The sequence below is a fragment of the Pseudopodoces humilis genome, chromosome 27 (genome assembly GCF_049639895.1).
Source record: "Pseudopodoces humilis isolate 2021_Gansu_Grassland_sample_001 chromosome 27, ASM4963989v1, whole genome shotgun sequence".
Lineage (NCBI taxonomy): Eukaryota > Metazoa > Chordata > Aves > Passeriformes > Paridae > Pseudopodoces > Pseudopodoces humilis.
The window spans coordinates 4880496-4904387 of NC_142226.1; the positions used below are offsets into that span (position 1 = coordinate 4880496).

Sequence of the window (23892 nt, forward strand, 5' to 3'; positions counted from 1 at the left end):
CTTTGCCTCAGAAGTATAAAAACCTTATTTATCTCAAATTTTTGGAAAAAGCGTAAAGATCCTTATATCTGTTGCAAATAATTCCTGGGCAGTCCTTTTTTGAACAAGTCGTTCACGAAGCCGACTCCATCGATTATCATGTGTTGTTCTAACAGTACTCAAGCAAAGCTGAGAGTATTTTTTGGTTCTGGTCAAAGGTTCAGAAGCAGGACAGATTAAAAATTCATTTCAATTAATAATTTGGAGGAAAGTGTACTTTTGGGGCTCTGGGGGAAGGAGGGGATCACGGGCAGCGAGCTGAGGCTCCTGACGCTGCAGTGGGGTTGTTTTTGGGGTGCAGGTGGCCCAGCGAGTGGCCCAGCTGCAGGAGGCCCTGTTGCACTGCGGGAAGTTCCAGGACGCCCTGGAGCCGCTGCTGAGCTGGCTGGCAGACACCGAGGAGCTCATCTCCAACCAGAAACCTCCCTCTGCCGAGTACAAGGTGGTGAAAGCCCAGATCCAGGAGCAGAAGGTGAGCGAGCACTGGGTGGCTCTATGGGAGGGGACCTCAGAACAGCCAGGCAGTGTTTTGAGGGTCCAGCTGGGGTGTCCGTGGTTTCCTGGTGGATCTCAGTTCCTCACATCCCAATGGAATGAGCGGTTTGCCCACGCTCAACCATCTCCATCACCAAAATCACCACATCCCTTCCTTGTCCCTCTTGTATCAGCCACTGAGTGTTTCCCCAGCCCCGAGTTCCGCTCTGTGCTGGTGATTCCACTGCGTCAGGAGCGAGCTGCTGGTGCTGCAGGGCCTGGTTTGGGTGTCTGGACAAAGGGAACGTTCCAGAGTGTGAGAAGCAGCCCCGAGGTGTGCCGCTGTTTGCTGAGATAACAGCCCGGGGTCGGCGCCTGCCCCTGGAGCGCGAGGAGGGGAGGTCGAGTGGGGTCGTGGGGAAATATTTTAGAAATTTATTCTCACCCAGGCTTGGTCCGATGTGTGGAGGTTGGAAGAGGAAATGTGCTTCAAGTGGAAGTTTAAAAGCTTGATAAGCTGGAGGGGGTTGGTGGGGAAGGCTCGGAAAACTCTTCTGGCACAGAAGTGGTTTTGATCTTGAGTAGTGTTAAAAGAGGGAAGGGGGCAGGGAAAAGGAAAGGAAAGGGGAAAGAAAAGAGGGAAAAGAAAGGGGAAAAGGAGAATGGAATGGGAATGGGATGGGAATAGGATGGGATGGAATGGGAATGGAATGGGAATGGGATGGAATGGGGATGGGATGGGAATGGGATGGAATGGAATGGGATGGAATGGGAATGGGATGGAATGGGATGGAATGGGAATGGGGATGGGATGGGATGGAATGGGAATGGGAATGGAATGAAATGGGATGGGATGGGATAGAATAGAATAGAATAGAATAGAATAGAATAGAATAGAATAGAATAGAATAGAATAGAATAGAATAGAATAGAATAGAATAGAATAGAATAGAATTAGAATTAGAATAGAATTAGAATAGATAAAATGAAAGTTCAGTTGGATGTGACCTACAATGATCACCCTGTCCAGCTGCCTAATCACTTCAGGGCTGCCCAAATCAAAGCCTGTCATTATTATAATGTAATATAATACAACTCCATATTTTTTTGAACTGGTTTTGAAGGCAGAGCCATCATCCTGGGCTGGGCTGGTCTCAGCCCAGTGCTGGCAGTAGTTCTGAGCCACAATTAGAGATCTGACCCCTCCAAGGGCTGGATTTGGTTCTGCCACCCCAATCTGGTAACTTCCCCCTTCCTTTGCCTCCCCAAAGCTGCTCCAGCGCCTCCTGGACGATCGCAAAGCCACGGTGGAGATGATCCAGGCAGAGGGAGACAGGATCGCGCAGTCGGCCGAGCCCGCGGATCGGGACAAGATCGTGGGGCAGCTGGAGAGCCTGGCACGGCGCTGGGAAGGGCTGCTGGGCAGGGCAGCTGCCAGGTGAGAGGCACTGGGAGCACTGGGAGCACTGGGAGCACTGGGCAGGGCAGCTGCCAGGTGAGAGGCACTGGGAGCACTGGGAAGGGCAGCTGCCAGGTGAGAGGCACTGGGACCAGCTCATCCCACGAGCTGCAGTGCCCCGGAGCCTGGGGTGACAGCATTCGGGAAGCTGGCGGAGATTTCGGTGCAGATACATCCTGGAAACGTGGAAACAGCTGGAAAACACGAGGAATCAAAGGCTGGCTGGGAGCTGATGCTGATAGCAGTGGTTTACAATGGCAGGGAAGAGCTGAGATTAAATAATTTCCCTGCAGGGGAGGGATGTTATTTTTATTCCTGTAAGGTTTAACGTTTAGCAACATCCTGTTGACACCTTTATGCTGCCAGAATCTTGTTTATGAGTTACTTATTTCTACCTAAGCTGATATTTGAGGTTATGAGGTCACATCTGAGGGCCAGAGTGGACCCTTGTCCATGTTTTTAACCATTGCCATCAAGCTGGACTGTCCATCCAGGATTGTCTTCAGCCAGAAGCTCTGAAAGACCAAGAGCTGAGGGATCTCCAAGTCAGTGATAGGGATGGAACAAAAGGGAGAAGGAACTAAATGATCTTCAAGGTCCTTTCCATCTCCAACTCCTTCATGAAAATGGGGAAGCCCTTCTGCCACCTTTCCAGGGTGATAAACTGGATCCTGAAGGCACAGCTGCAGGAAAAGCTTATTTTGCAGTTCCTCCACGTTGATTTTTGTCTTTGCCATTGTAGCTTGCCTGACCATGGTGTCTCACCTTGCTCTGAACAGAGCTGCTGTGGTTCCTTCTTCCAAATACCTGAAGCTGCTTTCCTGGGAGCTGCTGGGAGCTGCTCCTGAGTGTTTTCACTGACTCAAAGAATCACAGACTGGTTTTGCTTGGAGGGGACCTTAAAAACACTTCTTGTGTTAAAAACCCATCTTGTTCCACCCCCCACCTTCCAGCAGCTCGGGGTCCCACCCAGCCTGGCCTGGAACAAGCATTTCCTTCTGATTCCACGACTCTTTTTACAGGCAGAAGCAGCTGGAGGATATCTTGGTGCTGGCAAAGCAGTTCCACGAAACCACGGAGCCCGTGTCCGACTGGCTGTCGGTGACAGAGAAGAAACTGGCCAACTCTGAGCCCATTGGCACCCAGACTGCCAAAATCCAGCAGCAGATCAGCCGCCACAAGGTAGGAGCTGTGCAGGAACAGGATGGAGGTGGTTGGAGTCAGGTCCTGGTTCCAGTGGTTGTTTCCACCACAACCAGAGGAGTTTTTGGCACAAACAAGGACTGGAGGAGTTATCCAGGTTGTTTAATGTGCAGAGGAGGCTGCAAGCCCTGACCCACCAGCGTGGGTAAACATTAAACTGAAAACATTAAACTGACGTCCTTACACGTCCCAGCAGATTTGGATAGAAAAAAAAAAACCCCATTCCCATCCATGTGTTTCCTTTTAATTTCAGTTTGGCCTTCGTGTCTCCTCCATTTTTTCAGTTGCGTTCCCCCTTTTTTATGTTGCGTTCCTTTTATTTTCCTCGTTCTCCACTCATCATTTCCCTCCCTTTTCTGTTGTCCATTCTGCCCTCCACCATCCAGGCTCTCGAGGAGGAGATAGAGAGCCACGCTGCCGACGTGTCTGGGGCGCTGGGGGTCGGGCAGTCGCTGTCCTCCCTGAGCTGTGCCGCCGAGCAGAGGCTGCTGGCAGAGAAATTAGAGGCTCTGCAGAGCCGCTACGGCGAGGTCCGGGAGCGGTGCGGCCGCAAGGCAGCACTGCTGGACCAGGCTCTGGCCAACGCCAGGATTTTTGGGGAGGAGGAGGTGGAAGTGCTCAACTGGCTGGCTGAGGTGGAGGACAAGCTGGGCTCAGTGTCCGTAAAGGATTACAAACGGGACGTCCTGCAGAAGCAGCATGCCGACCAGCTGGTATTTTCTGTTTTGGTTTTTTTTTTTCTCTCTCTTCCATGTTTGTGTTGTTTGTTTTTGTTGCGTTTTATCTGGTTTTGTTTAAGTTGCTGGGCCTGGCTTGAATTTTATGGAGCTCATTCCGCTGCTGGGTCTCTCCAAGGCTTGGAGAGGAGTGTAAAGAGATTTTATGTGTTACGAACAATTGTTGCCCCCTCCCTCCACAAAAATGGGTTTCTTGAGGCGGGGGAACTTCAAGTGGTTTGTTTGATTTGTGAACAGTGTCTGAGCCAGCTTGGCCACCCTGTGCCTTCAGAAAGCTGGATGCTGTTTCCAAAACTGAGAGCTGGAAAAGCCTGGTGGGTTTTTGGAGCTGGGCTGGCCACTGAGGAAGTCTCTGCTTCCGCTCCCTGGGGCTGTGCAGGCTCTTTTTCAAGAGAGAGGTTCTAATACAAGAGCGAGTCCTTGGGAGACACCGATCCAATGGGCTGGGTTGGGTTTGCTCTGAGATTTAGGCCTTTGAGTCCCAAAAATCCCAATAATTGCCATAGCAGGATGAGTGGACGGTTTTCAGATGGGTTGTCCACCCTGCCTGTGCTCGGTAGGGAAGTTCATGCCCTCCGTAGCATCTCTGGCTGGTGGGACACGTCCTGCAGCAGGATAACCCAAATTTGCCTTTTTCCTCAGGCTCTGAACAAGGAAATTGTGAACAGGAAGAAGAACGTGGACCAAGCCATTAGAAATGGACAAGCTCTCCTGAAGCAAACCACAGGTAACTCGGCTCTGGGAAATGTGGGGGGTCTGGGAATCCATCCTCCACATGCTTTTCCTTGGGAAGTCCATGCTCTGTTGGGTGGAGGCTTTTCTCCCTCAGGTCTTCATTTCCTTTTGGAAACTCCCGAAGTAGCTGGTTTGCATCCAGGCTCGGATGCTAAGCCACAAACTCAGGATTTGCTCGGTCCCAAAATCCCAGCCTCACAGCTTGGGGAGCGGGTGATTCCCACTGCTGCTGTGGGGATGCTCCCTGCTGAGGGAGGCTTTTCTCACTGCAGCCAGCTGCTAAATCACATGGAAAAGAGGTTAAAAATACCCCCAGCCCTCTCCTGATGCTGCTTTCCCAGACTGAGCAGTTGTGGCTGTTGCCACGTGGGTGTGAGTTTATGTTTATGAGTGGGAAGAGGGGTCGGGGCGCTGCGTTTCCTTCAGATGTGGTGAGCTCGGAGCAGATGTACAGCCCTGTGTCCTTGTGGGAGCTGTGGAGCAGGAAGAGTGATTACAAAGGGTTTGGCAGGCAGCTCTGTGTCTTTTTTCTTGGAGCTGTGACACGTCGCTGAGAACAGAGTTGGGGTGGTTTGGGGGCTTGTGGCAAAGCTGGGCTTTGTAGCTCACTTCCATCCTGTCCCGTCCCATCCCATCCCATCCCATCCCATCCCATCCCATCCCATCCCATCCCATCCCATCCCATCCCATCCCATCCCATCCCATCCCAGTTCCCATCCCATGGATCCCATCCCATGGATCCCATCCCATCCCATCCCATCCTATTCCCATTCCATTCCATTCCATTCCATTCCATTCCATTCCATTCCATTCCATTCCATTCCATTCCATCCCATTCCATTCCATCCCATTCCATCCCATTCCATCCCATTCCATCCCATTCCATCCCATTCCATCCCATTCCATCCCATGGATCCCATTCCATGGATCCCATCCCATCTCAGTTCCCATCCCATCCCAGTTCCCATCCCATCCCAGTTCCCATCCCATCCCAGTTCCCATCCCATCCCATTCTATCCCATCCCATCTCAGTTCCCATCCCAGTTCCCATCCCATCCCATCCCATCCCATCCCATGGATCCCATTCCATGGATCCCATCCCATCTCAGTTCCCATCCCATCCCATTCTATCCCATCCCATCTCAGTTCCCATCCCATCCCATCCCATGGATCCCATCCCAGTTCCCATCCCAGTTCCCATCCCATCCCAGGGATGTTACACTGGTGAAAAACGGTAACTCTAAGTAAAAACAGGTTGAAGTTGCATTAATACAAAGAAAAGTGGAATTCATTGTTTAAAAGGAGGGGGGGACACAGAAAGTGCCTCCTGAAGCCTCCTGGGGTGGCTTCTTCAGCCCCCAGAGCCCATTTTCCCCTGGCTGCTGTCCTGCAGGGGAGGAGGTGCTGCTGATCCAGGAGAAGCTGGACGGGATCAAGAGCCGCTACTCCGACATCACCGCCGCCAGCTCCAAGGCCCTGCGCACGCTGGAGCAGGCCCGGCAGCTGGCCACCAAATTCCAGTCCACCCACGAGGAGCTCACCGGGTGGATGAGCGAGGTGGAGGACGAGCTGGCTTCCAGCGGGACACAATCCCCCGCTGGAGAGCAGATCCCCCAATTCCAGCAGCGGCAAAAGGTGGGAGAGCAGCGGCCCGGGGTGGGGGTGTGCGGTTTGTTCTCTGCTTTGGGAGGACACGCATCCATGGGGGGCCTTCCACAGGAGCTGAAGAAGGAGGTGATGGAGCACAGGCTGGTCCTGGACACGGTGAACGAGGTGAGCCGGGCTCTGCTGGAGCTGGTTCCCTGGAGAGCCCGGGAGGGGCTGGACAAGCTCGTGTCGGACACCAACGAGCGCTACAAGCTGGTCAGCGACACCGTCAAGCAGAGGGTGGAAGAAATCGATGCTGCCATTCAGAGGTCTCAGCAGGTAGGTGAATAACCCCTGCAGGGTTTTCTTGGGAGAGCAGGCACACACGGGACCACGGCAGCGGGAGGGATGGCAAGCACGGCCAGCCAGGAAGGACAAATCCCATCGGGAATGCTGAGAAATGGAGGCCAGCAGCAGCGTGTGGCAGCAGGGGTTGGGGCTGAGCCATCCTGCTGGGTGGTTTTGGGGTGGGGTAACTCTGGAGCAGCACTGTGTTATCCTGCCTGTGAGCTTCTGCCTGCAGGGGTGATGGGGATGGGGTAAAACTGGTGACAGACGTCGTGCCCTGCAGGGATTTGTTCCAGGCCAACAGTCCTCCCCAAAAAACCTTGTCCTGCATGGACTGGGGGCTGTGGAGTGCTGGGAATACCTGACCTCGCTCCATGGAGTCAGTTCCCCATGGAGGAGCAAAATGCTCCTGTCTCTAGGGATGTCCCTGCAGGCAGGGAGGGTGAAGGGAGAGGTGGCTGCCCCAAAACCAGCCACAGGAGCCACGAGGGCAGCGTGGAGTCAGAAAGCTGAGCCCCACTCCTGCTGGCTCCCTCTGTGATCCCCACTGTGCCCAGCTCTCCCTGGGCTCCATCCCAGCACTGACCACTGCCCCTCCTCTCCCCAGTACGAGCAGGCAGCTGATGCAGAGCTGGCCTGGGTGGCCGAGACCAAGAGGAAGCTGATGGCTCTGGGTCCCATCCGCCTGGAGCAGGACCAGACAACGGCTCAGCTGCAGGTGCAGAAGGTCTGTGAACATCCATGATGGGCTGGCTGGGGTGGGCAGCAGGGAGGGATGGTCCAGTTTGGGTCGTGGGATGCGATTTTGGGCGAGCAGCTTTACCCAGTGCTGAGCCCGGAGCAGCAGGAGAGACGCAACACTTGTCCTTGAGATGTGAAAGGGAAAAAATAACAAAAAAAAAAAAGGAAAAAAATGGCTCTAAATCATCCAAGTTTTGGGCTTCCCAAGGAAAAACTTCCTGTGTGTTTACAGGAGCCATTTAGGGCTTGGTGGGTGCTTTGCTTTGATCTCCCTTGGGAGAACTGCTCCTTTCCAAGCTCTGCCAGGGTCTCACCAGCACTGGCAGCAGGAAGGCTTTAGAGAAATGTATATATTGATTAATGAGGGTGGTTTCCATTTGCTTTTTTTGCTCATTGTTCCCTGCAGCGAGGGACTCCACAGTTCCCTCCCAGCAGCCAGACGTGGAACAAAGAGGTGCTGGAGGGGTTGGGTTTTTTTTTTTTCCTATATATCTTTGAGATGAGCTCATGCCTGAAAGAACGTGCACTTTAAATAAACAGCCCTTTTCTTCCCTTTGCCTGGGCAATCAGAGCAGCACTCAGGCTTATTGGATTTCAAATTAAAGAAAGAAAAAGGAAAATAAGACAGTGTTATAAGAGAGGGGGGACTGAACCATCGAGCATTAAGTTAAATTGAGCTCAGCTTCCCGCTGTTAATCTCATGGACCTTGGGAATGGCGAAGTTATTGGTGGATGCAGCTCTGGGGAGCATCATTCTGTGGGATAACATCCACTAACAAATGGATGATGGAGCTTTTCCTCCAGTGAGGACCTTGGGTATAGATTACACCTAATTTTGAGAGCTGTTTTCGGGTCTTTGAAAGAGAGAGGTTGTTTCAGATGAGGAAAACAGGCAGGAATCTGCATTCCCAGCCAGATCCTCAGTTTGCCACAGGACGCTTGCGCTGAGTTTTGCGGGGTCTCTTCGGCAGGAGGCTGGGGAGAGGTTGGGCTCAGCTCTGAGCTCTCCCCTTTCTCCTTCTGCAGGCGTTTTCCATCGACATCATCCGGCACAAAGACTCCATGGACGAGCTGTTCAGCCAGCGCAACGAGATCTTCGGGACCTGTGGCGAGGAACAAAAAGCTGTTCTGCAGGTGAGCCCCCTCTGCTATTTACTGCAACAGGAGGGCAGAGAGGCGAATCCTCAGCCCTTGCAGGGGCTGAAGGAGTTTAAAATTACCCCATCTTCAGTAATTCCCGCCAGTGTTAGCAGAAATCTCTTTACATTTATGACTCTCCTTTATTGCCTGTTTTTATTGCGAGGTTTGGGGATGGGGAGAGGGGAGATTCCCGAGGCTGCTTTAATTGGAATTACACCGTGGAAGGCCAGCAAAGACACCTCCTTCTTTTCCAGCTCTCAGCATGGAGCTGGCCCTTTTCCTGGGCCCTTTTGCATCCCTCCCCATAACTCTCCTCCCTCTTTTATTTAAGGAGAAAACCGAGTCCCTGGTGCAGCAGTACGAGGCCGTGAGCCAGCTCAACTCGGAGCGCTACGCCCGCTTGGAGCGTGCCCAGGTCCTGGTCAACCAGTTTTGGGAGACCTACGAGGAGCTGAATCCATGGATTGAGGAGACCCAAGCCCTCCTCTCCCAGCTGCCACCCCCAGCCATCGACCACGAGCAGCTCAAGCAGCAGCAGGATGACATGAGGGTAAGAGGATGCAGGGTTTGCACCTCCTGTCCATCAGCCCTGCCCTCAGCAGGTGACAGGGGCAAGAGCAACTTTTTCCTTCTGAATTTTCCTCTTTTTTCCCTCCCTTTTCTGTTATTTTTGGGGATATTTTTGGTTAATTTTGCTGGTGCAGTGCGAGAGCGCCACGTGAAATTCCCTCGTTACGTTGGAGCGCTCCCCACCAAAATTCAGCTCGCTCCCAAGGAAACCTGGCTGCTTTTGGATCTCCTTCCTGCTCACGGCAGGAAAAAAAAAACAAACACTTTGTGCTTTTAGGGTAGAGCTAAGCAAAGGAGAAAATTCCTAGTGGGGTCCCCCGTGGAGCTGTGGGGAGGGTCAGAGGCTGGGGAAGGACCCGTGCCATAGCCATGTTGGGAAGAGCCATGTGCTTGGAGCATGAAACCCAGGGTGTGAGTTCCTCCCAGATGCCATCACTGCTCTTGGAGTGCTGCTTGGAATAAATAGGCAGTGGCTCGCAGCAGATTTCTAAACAAATGTGTTGTTTTTTTCCCCCCCCCCCCTCTATTCCCTAGCAACTGAGAGAGTCCATCGCCGAGCACAAACCTCACATCGACAAGCTGCTGAAAATCGGGCCCCAGCTCAAGGACCTCAACCCCGAGGAAGGGGAGATGGTGCAGGAAAAATACTGCAGGGCTGAGGCTTTGTATGCCAAAATCAAGGAGGAGGTTTGCCAGCGGGCCCTGGCGCTCGACGAGGCCTTCTCACAGTCCACCCAGGTACGGGGGGCCAGGGAGGTGAATCTTCCTCTCACAGCCCCCCGGGAGAGCCACGTGCTTTGGAATGTGCTTTTATTCCCCCTGTAAAACCCCTTGAGGAGGCATAACGTGGTCAGGCACCTCCAGGGGAGTTTCCTGCTGCCCGTGGGAGCAGAGGAGAAGGTGTTTGAGGCTCCACGCTGTAAATGGGGTCGTAAATTTTTACGGCCTCGGTAATGGTGCTGGTTCAAAGGGGCTGCTCTGGTGTCCTCCCAGGGTTGGAAGGGCCTCTTGAAAGAGCTCAAAGAGATAATTTTCAGTTCTGATAAGCTGTGAGTGCAGTGAGGGGTGATTTGTTTGGGAGAGGTAACGGATGTCTCTGGGATTTGGGCATCTCCTGAGGAGGTGGGCGAGTGAAAGAGGAGAAATAAGAAAGGAAGGGCAGAGACTGGAGGTGCTAAAGTCCAGAAAGCGGGTGAAGTTCCTGCTCCTGAGGGTTGATGACCCCCAGTTATGTTTCATTTCACCCCGTGTTACCGTAGCGCAGTTGGTTTTTGTCACGTCCTGGGTGTTTATTTTCTTAATTCCTGTATTGTGTAGTCACTTCTCTTGGTTTGCACTTGTATTAACTCCGAGTTTTTCCCCCCCACATTCCCCTCCCCTCTCATCTCTCACTCCCATTGTGGAATGTGTTTGTCTGTGTGTGTTGCTGCCTGTGCCCGTCCTCCCCACACGGTCCCATTTCATTCTTGTGTTGACTGCGCCCCACCATTGCAGATTTCGGAGGTAAGCGAGTCCCCCCACCACAGATATTCATTTACCCTTCCCTGGCCTGATTCTCTCTGACACCCAGACTTCCATTTCTGCTCCGTGCACAGCTCAGCAGAACGTGCTTCAAAATTAACGCCGGGGTGGGGGAATTACATTTTTTGGGATGGCTTTGGTTGCGTTGCCGCCTGGTCTCAGCTTCCGCTGGGAATGCTTCCTGCAGGGCAGAGGTTTTGCTTTTGGAAAGGTTCACCCTGCTCCAGCTGGATGTGCTGGCTTGCTGCTGCTTGTTGGCTGAGCCAGCCTGTCCTGATCAACTTTGCACCGAGAGCCCTGGCCCCTCTCTGCTGGGAGAGCCTGGGATTTGGTGGGTACCTGCACCGGAGAGTTCCCAGTAGGAACTGGGAGAGGGACAAGAGCAGCCCCAGTGCTGTCCTTCCCACCAGCAGAGACAGTTTGGGATCTTTAAGTCCAAAGTTGACTTGTGTTTAAAAAAAACCAAACAATAAACCCTGCTAGCCCCGCTGCCTCCCTCACTCCTGGCTTTCTGGTTCTGCTTTGGAGCTCCGTGGCAGCTCCTCCCCGCCCGCATGCAGCTCCTGCTGATCCTGAAATCTGGGATGGGTTTCCACTGGCCTTACACCACGTGGAGATTCCCATCAGCACCAAACACGGGCTGCATTTTTTGCCTGGCTGTTCCCTCAAGCTGCGCTGAGGTTTCGTGCCCAGCCACCAAAACCGAGACAGCGGCATAAAAAAAAAAGTGGATTTTTAGGGCTGAATCCGAGGCGCTGCCGTGTTTGGGTGGCAGGTGCTGGTGGTGGCTCTGTGAGTGTCCGTGGGTGCTCTGTGGGCTCGGCAGGTGTGAGCAGGAGGCTGCAGAGGTGTCACTGCTGCTGCAGAGGTGTCGTTGCTGCTGTCGCAGGCGTCGTCCGTCCCCTGTCGGGGCCGTGGCTCGTGCTGGCGGCTCCGCGGTGTCACTTTGTCCCATCCCACCTGCCCTAACGGCTTTGCTCCTCTCCAGTTCCACGACAAGATCGAGCCCATGCTGGAGACCCTGGAGAGCCTCTCCTCCCGCCTGCGGCTGCCGCCCCTCATCCCCGCCGAGGTCGACAAGATCCGGGAGTGCATCAGCGAGAACAAGAACTCCACGGTGGAGCTGGAGAAGCTGCAGCCCTCCTTCGAGGCCCTGAAACGCCGGGGGGAAGAGCTCATCGGCCGCTCCCAGGGAGCAGACAAGGACCTGGCAGCCAAAGGTATCTCCGGGTGGATTTAAGCGTCCAACTTCTCCCCAAACCGCGGCTCCGTCACTGCTGGGGAGGCTTTGATGTCCCAGGGGAGTGTTTTGGGGGTTCTCCTGGCGTTAGGGGGAAGGATGAGTCTTCTGGATGGATTTGGGAGGTTCTCCTGGACTTAGGACCAAAGATGAGATGGAGAAATGACGGATGAATGGATGGATGATGAATGGAGGATGGATGGATGATGGATGGATGGATGATGGATGGATGGATGGATGGATGATGGATGGATGATGGATGGATGATGAATGGAGGATGGATGGATGATGGATGGATGGATGATGGATGGAGGATGGATGGATGGAGGATGGATGGATGATGGATGGATGATTGATGGATGATGGATGGATGGATGGATGATGGATGGAATGATGGATGGAATGATGGATGATGGATGCATGAAGGATGATGGATGGAAGGATGGATGGAGGATGGATGGATGGATGGATGGATGGATGATGGATGATGATGATGGATGGATGGATGATGGATGGATGGATGATGGATGGATGGATGGATGATGGATGGATGGATGATGGATGGATGGATGGATGGATGGATGATGGATGGATGGATGGATGGATGGATGGATGATGGATGGATGGATGGATGGATGATGGATGGATGGATGGATGGATGGATGGATGGATGGATGATGGATGATGGATGGATGGATGGATGGATGGATGGATGGATGGATGGATGGATGGATGGATGGATGGATGGATGATGGATGATGGATGGATGGATGGATGATGGATGGATGGATGGATGATGGATGGATGATGGATGGATGGATGGATGGATGGATGGATGGATGATGGATGGATGGATGGATGGATGGATGGATGGATGGATGGATGGATGATGGATGGATGATGGATGATGGATGGATGATGGATGGATGATGGATGATGGATGGATGATGGATGGATGATGGATGGATGATGGATGGATGATGGATGATGGATGGATGGATGGATGATGGATGGATGATGGATGGATGATGGATGGATGATGGATGGATGGATGATGGATGATGGATGGATGGATGGATGATGGATGGATGATGGATGGATGGATGGATGGATGGATGGATTTGCCTTCTTCCACCTGGAACAGACAGGGTGGCATCAGTCAGAAGAGAAAAGAAGTATTTGTGGCTTCCCAGCCCAGCTGGCCCCTTGTTGGTGGCCCCTGGCACCGGATTTGTTGATGTTGATTCCTCATCTAATGGAGGGGAGGGACATCCCGCAGCACAAAAAGCCCATCAGCACGATTGGCACTAATTGGCACCTCCCTTGGCAGCTCATGGGCTGAGTGAGCAGGGACTTCATGCTAGAGGTGGCCAGAACAGAGGTTTGTTACAGGGACAACGTGTGGGCAAATTTGCCTCGAGCTTGCACATAAATAAAGGCTTTTCTGCAAGCTGGAGTTTCTCACGTCCCTCAGCATCTCCCAGAGTTACTGCTCTGATAGTCCTGGCCATTGTTATTCCCCTCTGGATATTCCATCTGTTCTTTTTGAGTGATTCCAAAACGCTCTTGCATTGTCAAAACGTTTCCTTCTTCACTGAACCCTTCCATTTCCTTCCACAGTCATCCAGGACAAGCTGGATCAGATGGTTTTCTTCTGGGAAGACATCAAAGCTCGGACCGAGGAGCGTGAAATGAAGTTCCTGGATGTCCTGGAGCTCGCAGAGAAGTTCTGGTATGACATGGCAGCGCTCCTGACAACCATCAAGGACACCCAGGACATTGTCCACGACCTGGAGAGCCCAGGCATTGACCCCTCCATCATCAAGCAGCAGGTGGAAGCAGCAGAGGTGAGGCCCATGGAGCTGTTCCTCCATCTGGAGCTTGTCTGCCCTCAGCTTAGCTGCTAAACTGAGAAGATCTTAGATCATGACCATGGCCAGAGCTGGCTGTAAATCAGTTTTGTGGGTGGTCAATCTATGAAGAGTTAGTTCCATCACAGTTTGCAGCTGCAAAGGGAAAAAAACAGAAGTGGATTTCACAAATCCTTCACCTTAAATCACATTATCTGCTGCTGTTTTGGGAAACACACTGGAGGAATCCAGAAATGGAGAGACATTTCTCTGTTTATTCTCCAAAAAAAAGTATCAATCCTATTTGCTATCGACAGAAAGGCTCCAAATATCCCTGGGTAAACCAGGATTTATTGAAAATTAAGTAGAAAGTAGTAAAATGTTTAATATGCCACTGAGATGAAAAATACAGATTTTAGAGGGGTTTAATACATGGAGTAAAGATGGAGGAAGAAAAGTGTGGTTTTTAGCTCTTCTTCCTCCTTCTCCATGATCCTGCAGTTTTTGAGAGCACAAAGAGTGATTGGTGTAGTTTTAGTTACGTAGATATAGAAAACTTATTTATTAAAATATAAAACAATACACGTGTCTGTAGTTAATAGGGTAAAAATGGATATAAAAGTGAAGCAGCCACGTGGTTTGGGGCACTTTGTGCCATCAGAGCAAGATGAGCCAGGTTGTGGTGAATTAACTTGTGCAGAAAGTCTGGAGAGACCTGCCAAGTTCTGTAATAACATCCTAATAAACACAAGAAATGAGATTCCAACCAGCTCAGGAGTTTCCTTCAAACCCAGAGAGCTGGGATAAGCGGGACTCCCCACTTTGGGAGGATCCCAAAGGAGCTCAGCCCAAAGGAAGAAACCTGGAGAAATCCAGGAGGAAAGAAAAATACAAAGGAAGTGTAGAAGAAGAGAGAGAAGAAAAAGGAGAAGCTGCAGCACCCAGAGTTCTGTGTGGTCAGAGCTCTGGTCAGAGGCTGGCTGGCGTGGGAAGAGTATATTTAGATTTTGGTCAAGCCAAAATTACATTTTGCTCACAGACAGGTGGAGTATATTTAAGATTTTTTAGAAATAAGTGCTTGGATTGATTTGTGTGTTTTAAGTCCACTTCAGGTGGGTTTGAGTTGACTCAGGCCTTGAGGAGCAGGGATGTTTCTTTATGCTTTGCTAAGTTTAGCCTTGCTGCTCCCTTTTCATAACCATTCTGCCCCTGGTTTGCACCTTTTGAGCCTCAAAACCCTCACTCCTGTATTGACAGAACGCTCCTGTAAACAGCACATCTCCTACAAACAACATCTTCAGCCAGGACAGTTCAGGCTCACAGCTAAACACAAATGTTTTTATTTTAGTCCCAGAGGTGGGAGCACAGCAGGGTGGTGGTGGTGACAGAATTGGCCACCTGCTCTCTGTGTCACCTGCTCCTGGGCTTTGGAGTTTGGGCTGTTGGCCAAGGTGCAGGACACCGGAGCAGGGAGTACCCTCCTGCTCATGGAGCAGTTTTGGAAGAGGGTTTGGCCATCAAGGTTTTTCTTCTGTGGCTGTGCCACTGCAGACCATCAAGGAGGAGACAGACGGGCTGCACGAAGAGCTGGAGTTCATCCGCCTCCTCGGCACCGACCTCATCTTTGCCTGTGGAGAGACTGAGAAGCCAGAAGTGAAAAAGAGCATTGATGAGGTGGGCAGAGCCAGCAGCTTCCCCTCCAGATAAAATCAGGTGGGAGCAAGTGGGAGCTCTGCCTGAGGAGCCTAACAAATTTTGTGGGCAAATCCCGCGTTCCGCAGATGAACAACGCGTGGGAAAACCTAAACAAGACGTGGAAGGAGAGGCTGGAGAAGCTGGAGGAGGCCATGCAGTCGGCTGTGCAGTACCAGGATACGCTCCAAGTAAGAGACAGGGCTGCTGGTGTGGAGTGGGTGGACCTTGGGAACACCACCCTGAGCTCTCTCCCTGGAGCTGGGCTGGGATTTGCACTTCCTTAAAGGAGGAAGCGTCTCCTGGGCGAGTGCCTGCAGGCTCTGAGGGAGCCTGAGCTCAACCACCAGCTCTGAGGAGGAGCGGATTTTTGATTGCATTGGTGTTCCCAAATCCTGATTCCTGCTCGGAGCAGCAGGATGAGGGAAGGCAGGAGGGAGCTGCACAGGCAGAGCTGCCCTGACAGAGTTCCCTGGCCGTGGGGTGGTGCAGTGACCACCTTTATCCCCTGGCCAGCTGCAGGGGGGACACTTTTCCATTCCCTCACGCTGTCCTTGCCCCTTCCAGGCCATGTTTGACTGGCTGGACAACGCTGTGATCAAACTGTGCAACATGTCCCCTGTGGGCACCGACCTCAGCACGGTCAAGGAGCAGATGAACGAGATGAAGGTACCTGGGAGGGGAGGGAGCGGTTCTGCGGCGCTGCTTCGCCTCCCAGAGCTCCAGTGATTCACTCACTTCTGGTTTTTGTCCTGCTTGTCTTGGCAGGAGTTTAAAATGGAGGTTTACCAGCAGCAGATTGAGATGGAAAAGCTTAATCACCAAGGTGAACTGATGCTAAAAAAGGCTACGGATGAGACAGACAGAGACATCATCAAGGAACCACTGACAGAGCTCAAACATCTCTGGGAGAACTTGGGCGAGAAAATTGCTCACAGACAGGTAGAGTGAGCACCTGGGGCTGCCACAAGATGAAACTCACTGCGCTGCTCCCCAGCCCTTTAAAACTCCCCTTTTCCATCCCTGTCCTTGCCCAGCACAAGCTGGAAGCCGCCCTGCTGGCACTGGGCCAGTTCCAGCACGCCCTGGCAGAGCTGATGGCCTGGCTGACCCACACCGAGGAGCTGCTGGATGCCCAAAAACCCATCAACGGGGACCCAAAAGTCATCGAGGTCGAGCTTGCCAAGCACCACGTGAGTATTTTCCCGTTCCAGGTACATTTTTACCCCTTTTCCCGTGGCAGGACTGGATTTCTCATGAAGGGTTTGAGCTGCTTTGGTCCCAGGGTGTTCAGGAGAGATGTCCAACGTTTGCCCACCTCGTGCAGGTGCTGAAGAACGACGTCCTGGCCCACCAAGCCACCGTGGAGACCGTGAACAAAGCAGGGAACGAGCTGCTGGAGTCGAGCGCAGGGGACGACGCCAGCAGCCTGCGGAACCGCCTGGAGAAGCTGAATTCCTGCTGGGAGTCAGTGCTGCAGAAAACAGAGGAGAGGGAGCAGCAGCTGCAGTCCACCCTCCAGCAGGTGGGCAGGGGGCACTGGGAATGCCCCCCCTGCCCAGTGGGGTGCCACCTTCTTCCCCTTTGTTTTGGGGAGAAATGAAAGGGGAAGGAGTTGGGGCGACGCTGGGATGATTTTATGGAAGTTTTTGGATTATTTTATGGAAGTTTTTGGATTATTTTATGGAAGTTTTTGGATTATTTTATGGAAGTTTTTGGATTATTTTATGGAAGTTTTTGGATTATTTTATGGAAGTTTCTCTGTGGCTGCTGTGGTTCAGTGCCTGCAGTGGGGAGCAGGCACACCTGTGGCTTGTGGACAGGCCACGTCTCACCCTCCTGAACACGCTGGCACATCCAGCTCTGCCTCTTTATCTGCCCTCAAAGCAAACACAGCGTTACCCCTGGCACATGATCAATGGTGGCTGATGTCATCTGATCCGGGGCCGTTCTCTGTTCCTGAACAGGCTCAGGGTTTCCATGGTGAGATTGAAGACTTCCTCCTGTGGCTAACGAGGATGGAGAGCCAATTGTCGGCGTCGAAACCCACAGGAGGTCTGCCAGAAACTGCCCGGGAGCAGCTCAATGCCCACATGGTAATTTCTCAGCAGAGATGTTTTGGGGTTTTTTTAATTTTTTTATTTTTTTTTTTGCAGTGCTTTTAATTCAGCAAGTTCCTGTCAAATGTCAGCATCAAAACTTCTCCTTTCTGTGTGTGATGGGGGAAAAAAGAGGTTGCTCTGGTCTCCTCTTACAGATCATTTTGCACTTGATGCCTGGAACAATCACCGGGATGTTTTAACCACCTTTCCCCAGCTCAAAGTGTCGCTCTGCTGTCACTTCCCAACCTCGTGCTCCCATCACCTGGAGCTCTGCAGCACGACGTGTTCCCTCTCTGAGCTTTACTTGCCTAACCCTGGTTATAAATAATAATAATAACCTGGCTGGTGGCCCTTTGCAGGAGCTGTACAGCCAGTTCAAAGCCAAGGAGGATGTCTACAGCCAGCTGCTGGCCAAGGGGAGGCTGATGCTGCTCAACCGCGACGACTCCGGCTCCGGCTCGAAGACGGAGCAGAGCGTGGCCCTGCTGGAGCAGAAATGGTGTCTGGTCAGCACCAAGATGGAGGAGAGAAAGGTAAACCCTGAGGGGAAAATGCATCCAGCCCTGCCCCCTGCTCCCTGTGTTCCCACTCTGCTGTCCCACGCAAAGCTGGGAGTTGGGGTTTTCTCATGCGCCTCCCTCGGTCGTGAAGGTGGAGTCTGTTTTCAGGTGGCTCTGTCAAGCTGTTAGCATGGGGTGTTTTCACATCAGAATTGGTTAAATCACAGGGAAAACGAGAGTGAAATGGCATTTTGGGTTAATTTAGGGAGGTGGGAAGAAGCCTCCTGCAGCTCTCAAAGGCAGGCTTTGTTGGTCAAGCCAAAGCCTCCTCTGAGCTGACTCCATCCTCAGCTTTTGGCCAGGGATGAGATAAAACAAGGGCCTCGGTGGCCTGGGCCCAGAATAAATTTGCAGCTGCTGCCATCAGGATATCATCCCCCCATCCACCCAGCCCTGTCCCCACGGAGCTCCTTCCCCAGGAAGCTGAGGGTGACGCAGCTGCCCGTGTGCCGAGGGAGGGCTCCCCTTCCAGGGACCATTCTTGTTTGGAGAGAAAGCCTTTCACTGCAGCCCCCTCCCCTTGGCAAACCCGTGGCGTTCCCGGGCCGGGGCGATGAGGTTCCTGCTGCAGGGACACAAAGGCCGCCTCTGTCTGCAGATCAGAGCTCTCACCCTCCGTGTTGTGTGTTTTTTTCCTCTCTTTCTCTCCCTCCCCGCTGCCACAGGCGAAGCTGGAGGAGGCATTGGCCCTGGCCACAGACTTCCAGAACTCCCTCCAGGATTTCATCAACTGGCTGACCCTGGCTGAGCAGAGCCTGAACATCGCACCACCCCCCAGCCTCATCCTCGCCGCCGTGCTGGCCCAGATCGACGAGCACAAGGTGCCCAAGGGAGCCAGGGTGGCTCCCTCACCTCCCCCGTGGCTTCTCCAGGTGACATCCATCCCCTCTGACACCCTTCGTTGTTGGCAGGTGTTTGCCAACGAGGTGAACGCGCACCGGGATCGCATCATCGAGCTGGACCAGACCGGGAACCAGCTGAAGTTCCTCAGCCAGAAGCAGGACGTGGTGCTGATCAAGAACCTGCTGGTCAGCGTCCAGTCCCGCTGGGAGAAGGTGGTGCAGCGCTCGGTGGAGCGGGGACGGGCTCTGGATGACGCCAGGAAGAGAGCCAAGCAGGTGAGAAGGGTGTGACAGACCCCAGGGAACGGCCAGCAGGAGTCCCAGGAGCACAGAGGGACTGGGGACACCAGCAGGGTGAAATTTCAGGCTTGCTTGTGTTGCCTTGCAGTTCCACGAAGCCTGGAAGAAGCTGATTGATTGGCTGGAGGATGCAGAGAACCACCTGGACTCGGAGCTGGAGATCTCCAATGATCCTGACAAAATCAAGCTCCAGCTCTCCAAGCACAAGGTGAAACTCTGCCAAAGCCAGGCTGGGCAGGGGCTCTGCTGGGAGGGTGAGCAGGGAGAGGAGAAAAGCACATCCATGCCTCCCATTGCCATGGAAATCTGGGAATCCTCAGAGCCGAGGCCAGGCTCTCTGAAGCCGTTTTGTTTTCTCTCCGTTTCCCAGGAGTTCCAGAAGACTCTGGGTGGGAAGCAGCCTGTCTACGACACCACCATCAGGACAGGCAGAGCCCTCAAGGAAAAAGCCTTGCTTGCAGATGACACTCAAAAGCTGGACAACCTGCTGGGAGAAGTCCGGGATAAGTGGGACACGGTGTGCGGGAAATCCGTGGAAAGGTGAGGCCAGCCCCAAGGCTGTGTGCCACGGGGATTTCATGGGGAGGCTGGAGGTCACTGGGATGTGACAAAAGCTCACTGGGAGGTTTGTTTTCCAGGCAGCACAAGCTGGAAGAAGCCCTCCTGTTCTCGGGGCAGTTCATGGATGCTCTGCAGGCTTTGGTGGACTGGCTCTACAAGGTGGAACCTCAGCTGGCCGAGGACCAGCCCGTCCACGGGGACCTGGATCTGGTCATGAACCTGATGGATGCTCACAAGGTGAGAACAGCTCTCCCCAGCTCTTCTCCAAGGCCTGAGTGGGGTTTGTCCTCCCCAGGAGCCGAAGAACATCGACGCAGAGTCGGTGCTGCGCTGCAGGAGCACCTGTCCTGCTTTCCTGCAGCATACAAAGAGGGAAAAACAGCAAAAAAATCAGAAGGATTTCCACGCTACTGGGAATGTGACAGGAGTGGAGCTGCCTGAGCTCGCTCAGCCTCTGCTGTCTCCACCCAGGTGTTCCAGAAGGAGCTGGGGAAGCGCACGGGGACGGTGCAGGTGCTGAAGCGCTCGGGCCGGGAGCTGATCGAGAACAGCCGTGACGACACCACCTGGGTGAAGGTGCAGCTGCAGGAGCTGAGCAACCGCTGGGACACCGTGTGCAAACTGTCTGTGTCCAAGCAAACCCGCCTGGAGCAGGCCCTGAAGCAGGTGAGGAGAAAACCAGGGCTGGAAACTCTCCTGGGGCGCTTTGCTGGGCTCCAGGTTCGTTCCAAGCTCAGGGATGAGGTTTTGCCCTGGCCAGGCAGGACACGCCAGCCCTGCAGTGGTTCCTGCAGAAACAATATCAGTTCTCCTGAAAGATGAGCAGATGAAGGCTGGTTTGAAAAGGGAGGATGGAAGGATCTCACTGGTGTGCACAGCAGTGATCAGGCAGGCCAGGCTGGCGTTTGCCAGTGTCCAGAGAGACTCCACTGAAGCTAAAAATAAAAAACAACCAAAAAGGTCAAAGGCTTTTAAGCGGCTTTTACGTCAAGTAGACAATTTACAGAATAAACCACCCAGGTGCCAAATGGCTCAGGATACAGCACTTGTGCTGTTTTTAAAAACATTTCCTTCTTCAGTGCAGCTGATGCTGAGGGGAGGGAGGTGCCTGAGCGCTGCAGGAGCCGGCAGCCCAAACCCCAGTCCCAAACAGGGCTGTCTCCCCCTTTTTGTGCATTTTTAAAGCCCTGTTGTCACTCCAGCTGCCAGGAGCGAATGCAGCAGCCTGTCTGGGGAGGTGGAGGGCTGACTTTTGCCTGTGCTGTTGTTGCTGCAGGCTGAGGAGTTCAGGACAGCCGTGCACATGCTGCTGGAGTGGCTCTCGGAAGCGGAGCAGTCCCTGCGCTTTCGGGGAGCGCTGCCGGACGATGCCGAGGCCCTGCAGGCCCTCATCGACGCCCACAAGGTAACAGGGGAGCTCCAAAAACACAGCCCAGGCCGGGTTTAGGAGGGGGAACATCACCAAATAATTCCTTTGGGGCTTCCAGGAGTTCATGAAGAAAGTGGAGGAGAAGAGGGCGGACGTGAACGCGGCTGTGGGGATGGGCGAGGTCATCCTGGGCGCCTGCCACCCCGACTGCATCACCACCATCAAGCACTGGATCACCATCATCCGAGCCAGGTTCGAGGAGGTGAGTCCTGCAGGGTTAGTTCCAGGCTGGAGGTGGTTCCAGGGATGGCCGTGGGTTCTGCTCCAGGTTTCCCTGACACTGGGTGGTCACCCCGTGTTTCCAACAGGTCCTCACATGGGCAAAGCAGCACCAGCAGAGACTGGAGTCGGCGCTTTCCGAGCTGGTGGCCAATGCAGAGCTTCTGGAGGAGCTGCTGGCTTGGATCCAGTGGGCTGAGACCACCCTGATCCAGCGGGACCAGGACCCCATGCCCCAGAATATTGACCAGGTCAAAGCGCTCATCTCCGAGCACCAGGTGAGCCCCGAGCTGAGGAGGGAGCTTCCCCTGGCTGCCTGGCTGGAGGAGGCACCGGCTTCTCCTGGAATTCCCTGTTAAAGCAGCGTGGGACCCAACTGGAGCAAAACCAGCTCAGGGATGAGCTCCAGCCCTGGCAAATCCAAGCCAGCGCTGAGCAGCAGCTCAACCACAGCCCCCAGTCGCTGGTGCTTGATGCTCACCTCCCTCCACAGGCCTGCCACATTCCCAGCGAGGGCTAGGAACCAAAAAAAGGGTGAAATTGCAAAGGGTTTTTTTATCCTTTGTGTGTTCTGACAGTCCTTTATGGAGGAGATGACACGGAAACAGCCGGACGTGGACCGGGTGACCAAGACCTACAAAAGAAAAGCGACGGAGCCTCCCCACGGGCCCTTCATCGACAAGTCCCGCAGCAACAGTGAGTCTGCTTCTGGTCCTAGGATGGCAGGAAATGAAATTCCTAGGGAGCTGATTAGCTTTGATTATCAATTAACAAGGCATCCTGCTCTTCAGGAAGGCGGCTGAGCCTTGTCAGGAGGGGAGGATCCAGGTGGCGTTTCCCAAAACAGGGTGTGCTGCTCCTGGGGGGTGCTTGGGCCAGCGCTGCTCTCTTCCCTCTCTGTGCAGCTGCTTTGGGATGAGGTTTTGGGGTCTTTTTATGTGGTTTCACAAATTCCTGATGTCTGTCACCCTGTCCTCCTCACTGGGGACGCTGCATCCCTTGGGACAACAACCAGCAAAGCCGTGGGAGGTTTTCCCTTCCAAAAAAAAACAAACCCAAAACACATCTTATCGCTCTATTAGGAACGGCTGGGAGTGAGTGACACAGACTCTCATCAGGAGTCAGTCAGGAGAATATCTCTTAGTTTATTACTTCAGGTTTGTTTTATAGACTGATACGTGGAAAGTACAGAAAGGAAACTTTTACTGGTTAGTAAACCACTACATCACCATCATTGGTCTGTGGGGTTCACCACCCCCTGACTTTCTCCTGCAAAGAAAACAAGAAGCAGAAAACAATACCTGCAAGGATGTTTTCTGTCTCTGAGGATTGTTTTAATTCTTTCCATGAATTTCCCAGGCCACTTTCTCAGGCTGGACTGAGAGAGCTATATGACCTGCAGTTTCACAAGCTCTCTGTTACAGAGTTAGCATCCACAACATCTCACTGCTGCTCTTCAGACTCGCTGCACCCACAAAAAACCCCTCAAACAGCTTCTCTCCCTTTTTTCCCAGGGAAATCCTTGGGGCAGGCTGCTCCTCCCTCCATGCCCATCATCTCCCAGTCAGAAACCAAGAATCCCAGGATAAACCAGCTCTCAGCACGCTGGCAGCAGGTCTGGCTGCTGGCCCTGGAGAGGCAGAGGAAGCTCAACGATGCCCTGGACAGGCTGGAGGAGGTAACAGCCCCAGGCTGGGTGGGAGCTGCGAGTTCACCCCCAGAGAGGTGCAAGAAGCGTTTTAAATCAGTGCTGCCCCAGCTCTTGCAGGCTGTTCCTGCTGCCTTTCCAGATATCAGATATTCCTAAAAATATTAAGGCTAAAAACCCTTTGGTAATTAAATAATTAACTGCCCATTAACCAGCTTCGTGCCGCTGTATTTGGTATCTGTAGAGTTAATGACAGCCAGGCCCTGCTTTCCTCCTAGTAATTAGTTTAACAATTGCTGTCTCTATTTTATCCAACCATCTAATGTCATTTTTGTTTTTATTTATGCTTAACAAAGCAGCTATGCCCAGAAGTGAGTGGTGTTTTTTTTTTGTTGTTTTTTGTTGCTTTTGCTGTAGGTCAGTTCAGTTCCTTCGTATTCATGTTTTTTCTTCGTTGCTTTTCACCCCAAGATTGTTTAGAGAGAGACCAAAAATAACCCAAAAAAAAACCCCTTAAAATTGTTGTCTTACCTTGGTGTGAGCTGCTTGAGCTGGTGGGGTCACAGGGGTCCTTTTGGGGTGGGGAGATAAGAAAGGTGTTTAAATTGGAGTGTGTGAGGCTGGGACTTGCAGAGCTGGAAAATGAGCAAGAAATCCCTTCCTGGCTGCTCAGAGGGAAGGGGAGAGGGGAGATCCATGCCCAAAACGATGCTGGCAGTGGGAATTCCTCCCTGGCAAGTCGCTGGGGTGAGGAAGCATCCCCAGAAGGCCGAGCAGATGATGTGTGTGTGTGTCTGTGTAGCTGATCTTCCCTGCCTGTGTGTCCCCATGCTGCATCCCGAGCTCCTGGGATGCACAACCCACACTCTGGCTGTCATCTCCGCTGTGTGTCCTG

General features: G+C 53.0%; 1 protein-coding gene across 16 annotated transcripts in view; it reads left to right on the plus strand.

The window, feature by feature from the left end:
• MACF1 (microtubule actin crosslinking factor 1) overlaps positions 1-23892 on the plus strand; it is a 146938-nt gene that overhangs the window by 111727 nt on the left and 11319 nt on the right. For 12 of the 16 annotated variants that reach the window (XM_088067401.1, XM_088067408.1, XM_088067404.1 and 9 more), the window contains 32 exons: positions 341-511; positions 1785-1951; positions 2995-3154; positions 3562-3888; positions 4555-4639; positions 6041-6282; positions 6367-6573; positions 7190-7309; positions 8350-8457; positions 8795-9013; positions 9568-9771; positions 11543-11774; positions 13415-13641; positions 15196-15318; positions 15426-15527; positions 15904-16005; positions 16105-16278; positions 16374-16529; positions 16664-16861; positions 17304-17432; positions 17798-17971; positions 18664-18819; positions 18910-19116; positions 19229-19348; positions 19511-19680; positions 19779-19938; positions 20173-20367; positions 20978-21106; positions 21189-21332; positions 21439-21627; positions 21928-22045; positions 22864-23027. In XM_088067401.1, coding sequence (XP_087923527.1) covers positions 341-511; positions 1785-1951; positions 2995-3154; positions 3562-3888; positions 4555-4639; positions 6041-6282; positions 6367-6573; positions 7190-7309; positions 8350-8457; positions 8795-9013; positions 9568-9771; positions 11543-11774; positions 13415-13641; positions 15196-15318; positions 15426-15527; positions 15904-16005; positions 16105-16278; positions 16374-16529; positions 16664-16861; positions 17304-17432; positions 17798-17971; positions 18664-18819; positions 18910-19116; positions 19229-19348; positions 19511-19680; positions 19779-19938; positions 20173-20367; positions 20978-21106; positions 21189-21332; positions 21439-21627; positions 21928-22045; positions 22864-23027 — 5379 coding nt within the window. Of the gene's footprint in view, positions 1-340; positions 512-1784; positions 1952-2994; positions 3155-3561; positions 3889-4554; positions 4640-6040; positions 6283-6366; positions 6574-7189; positions 7310-8349; positions 8458-8794; positions 9014-9567; positions 9772-10116; positions 10126-11542; positions 11775-13414; positions 13642-15195; positions 15319-15425; positions 15528-15903; positions 16006-16104; positions 16279-16373; positions 16530-16663; positions 16862-17303; positions 17433-17797; positions 17972-18663; positions 18820-18909; positions 19117-19228; positions 19349-19510; positions 19681-19778; positions 19939-20172; positions 20368-20977; positions 21107-21188; positions 21333-21438; positions 21628-21927; positions 22046-22863; positions 23028-23892 lie in introns of all 16 variants that reach the window. The other 4 variants (XM_088067412.1, XM_088067414.1, XM_088067416.1 and 1 more) reach the window with 2 other exon arrangements.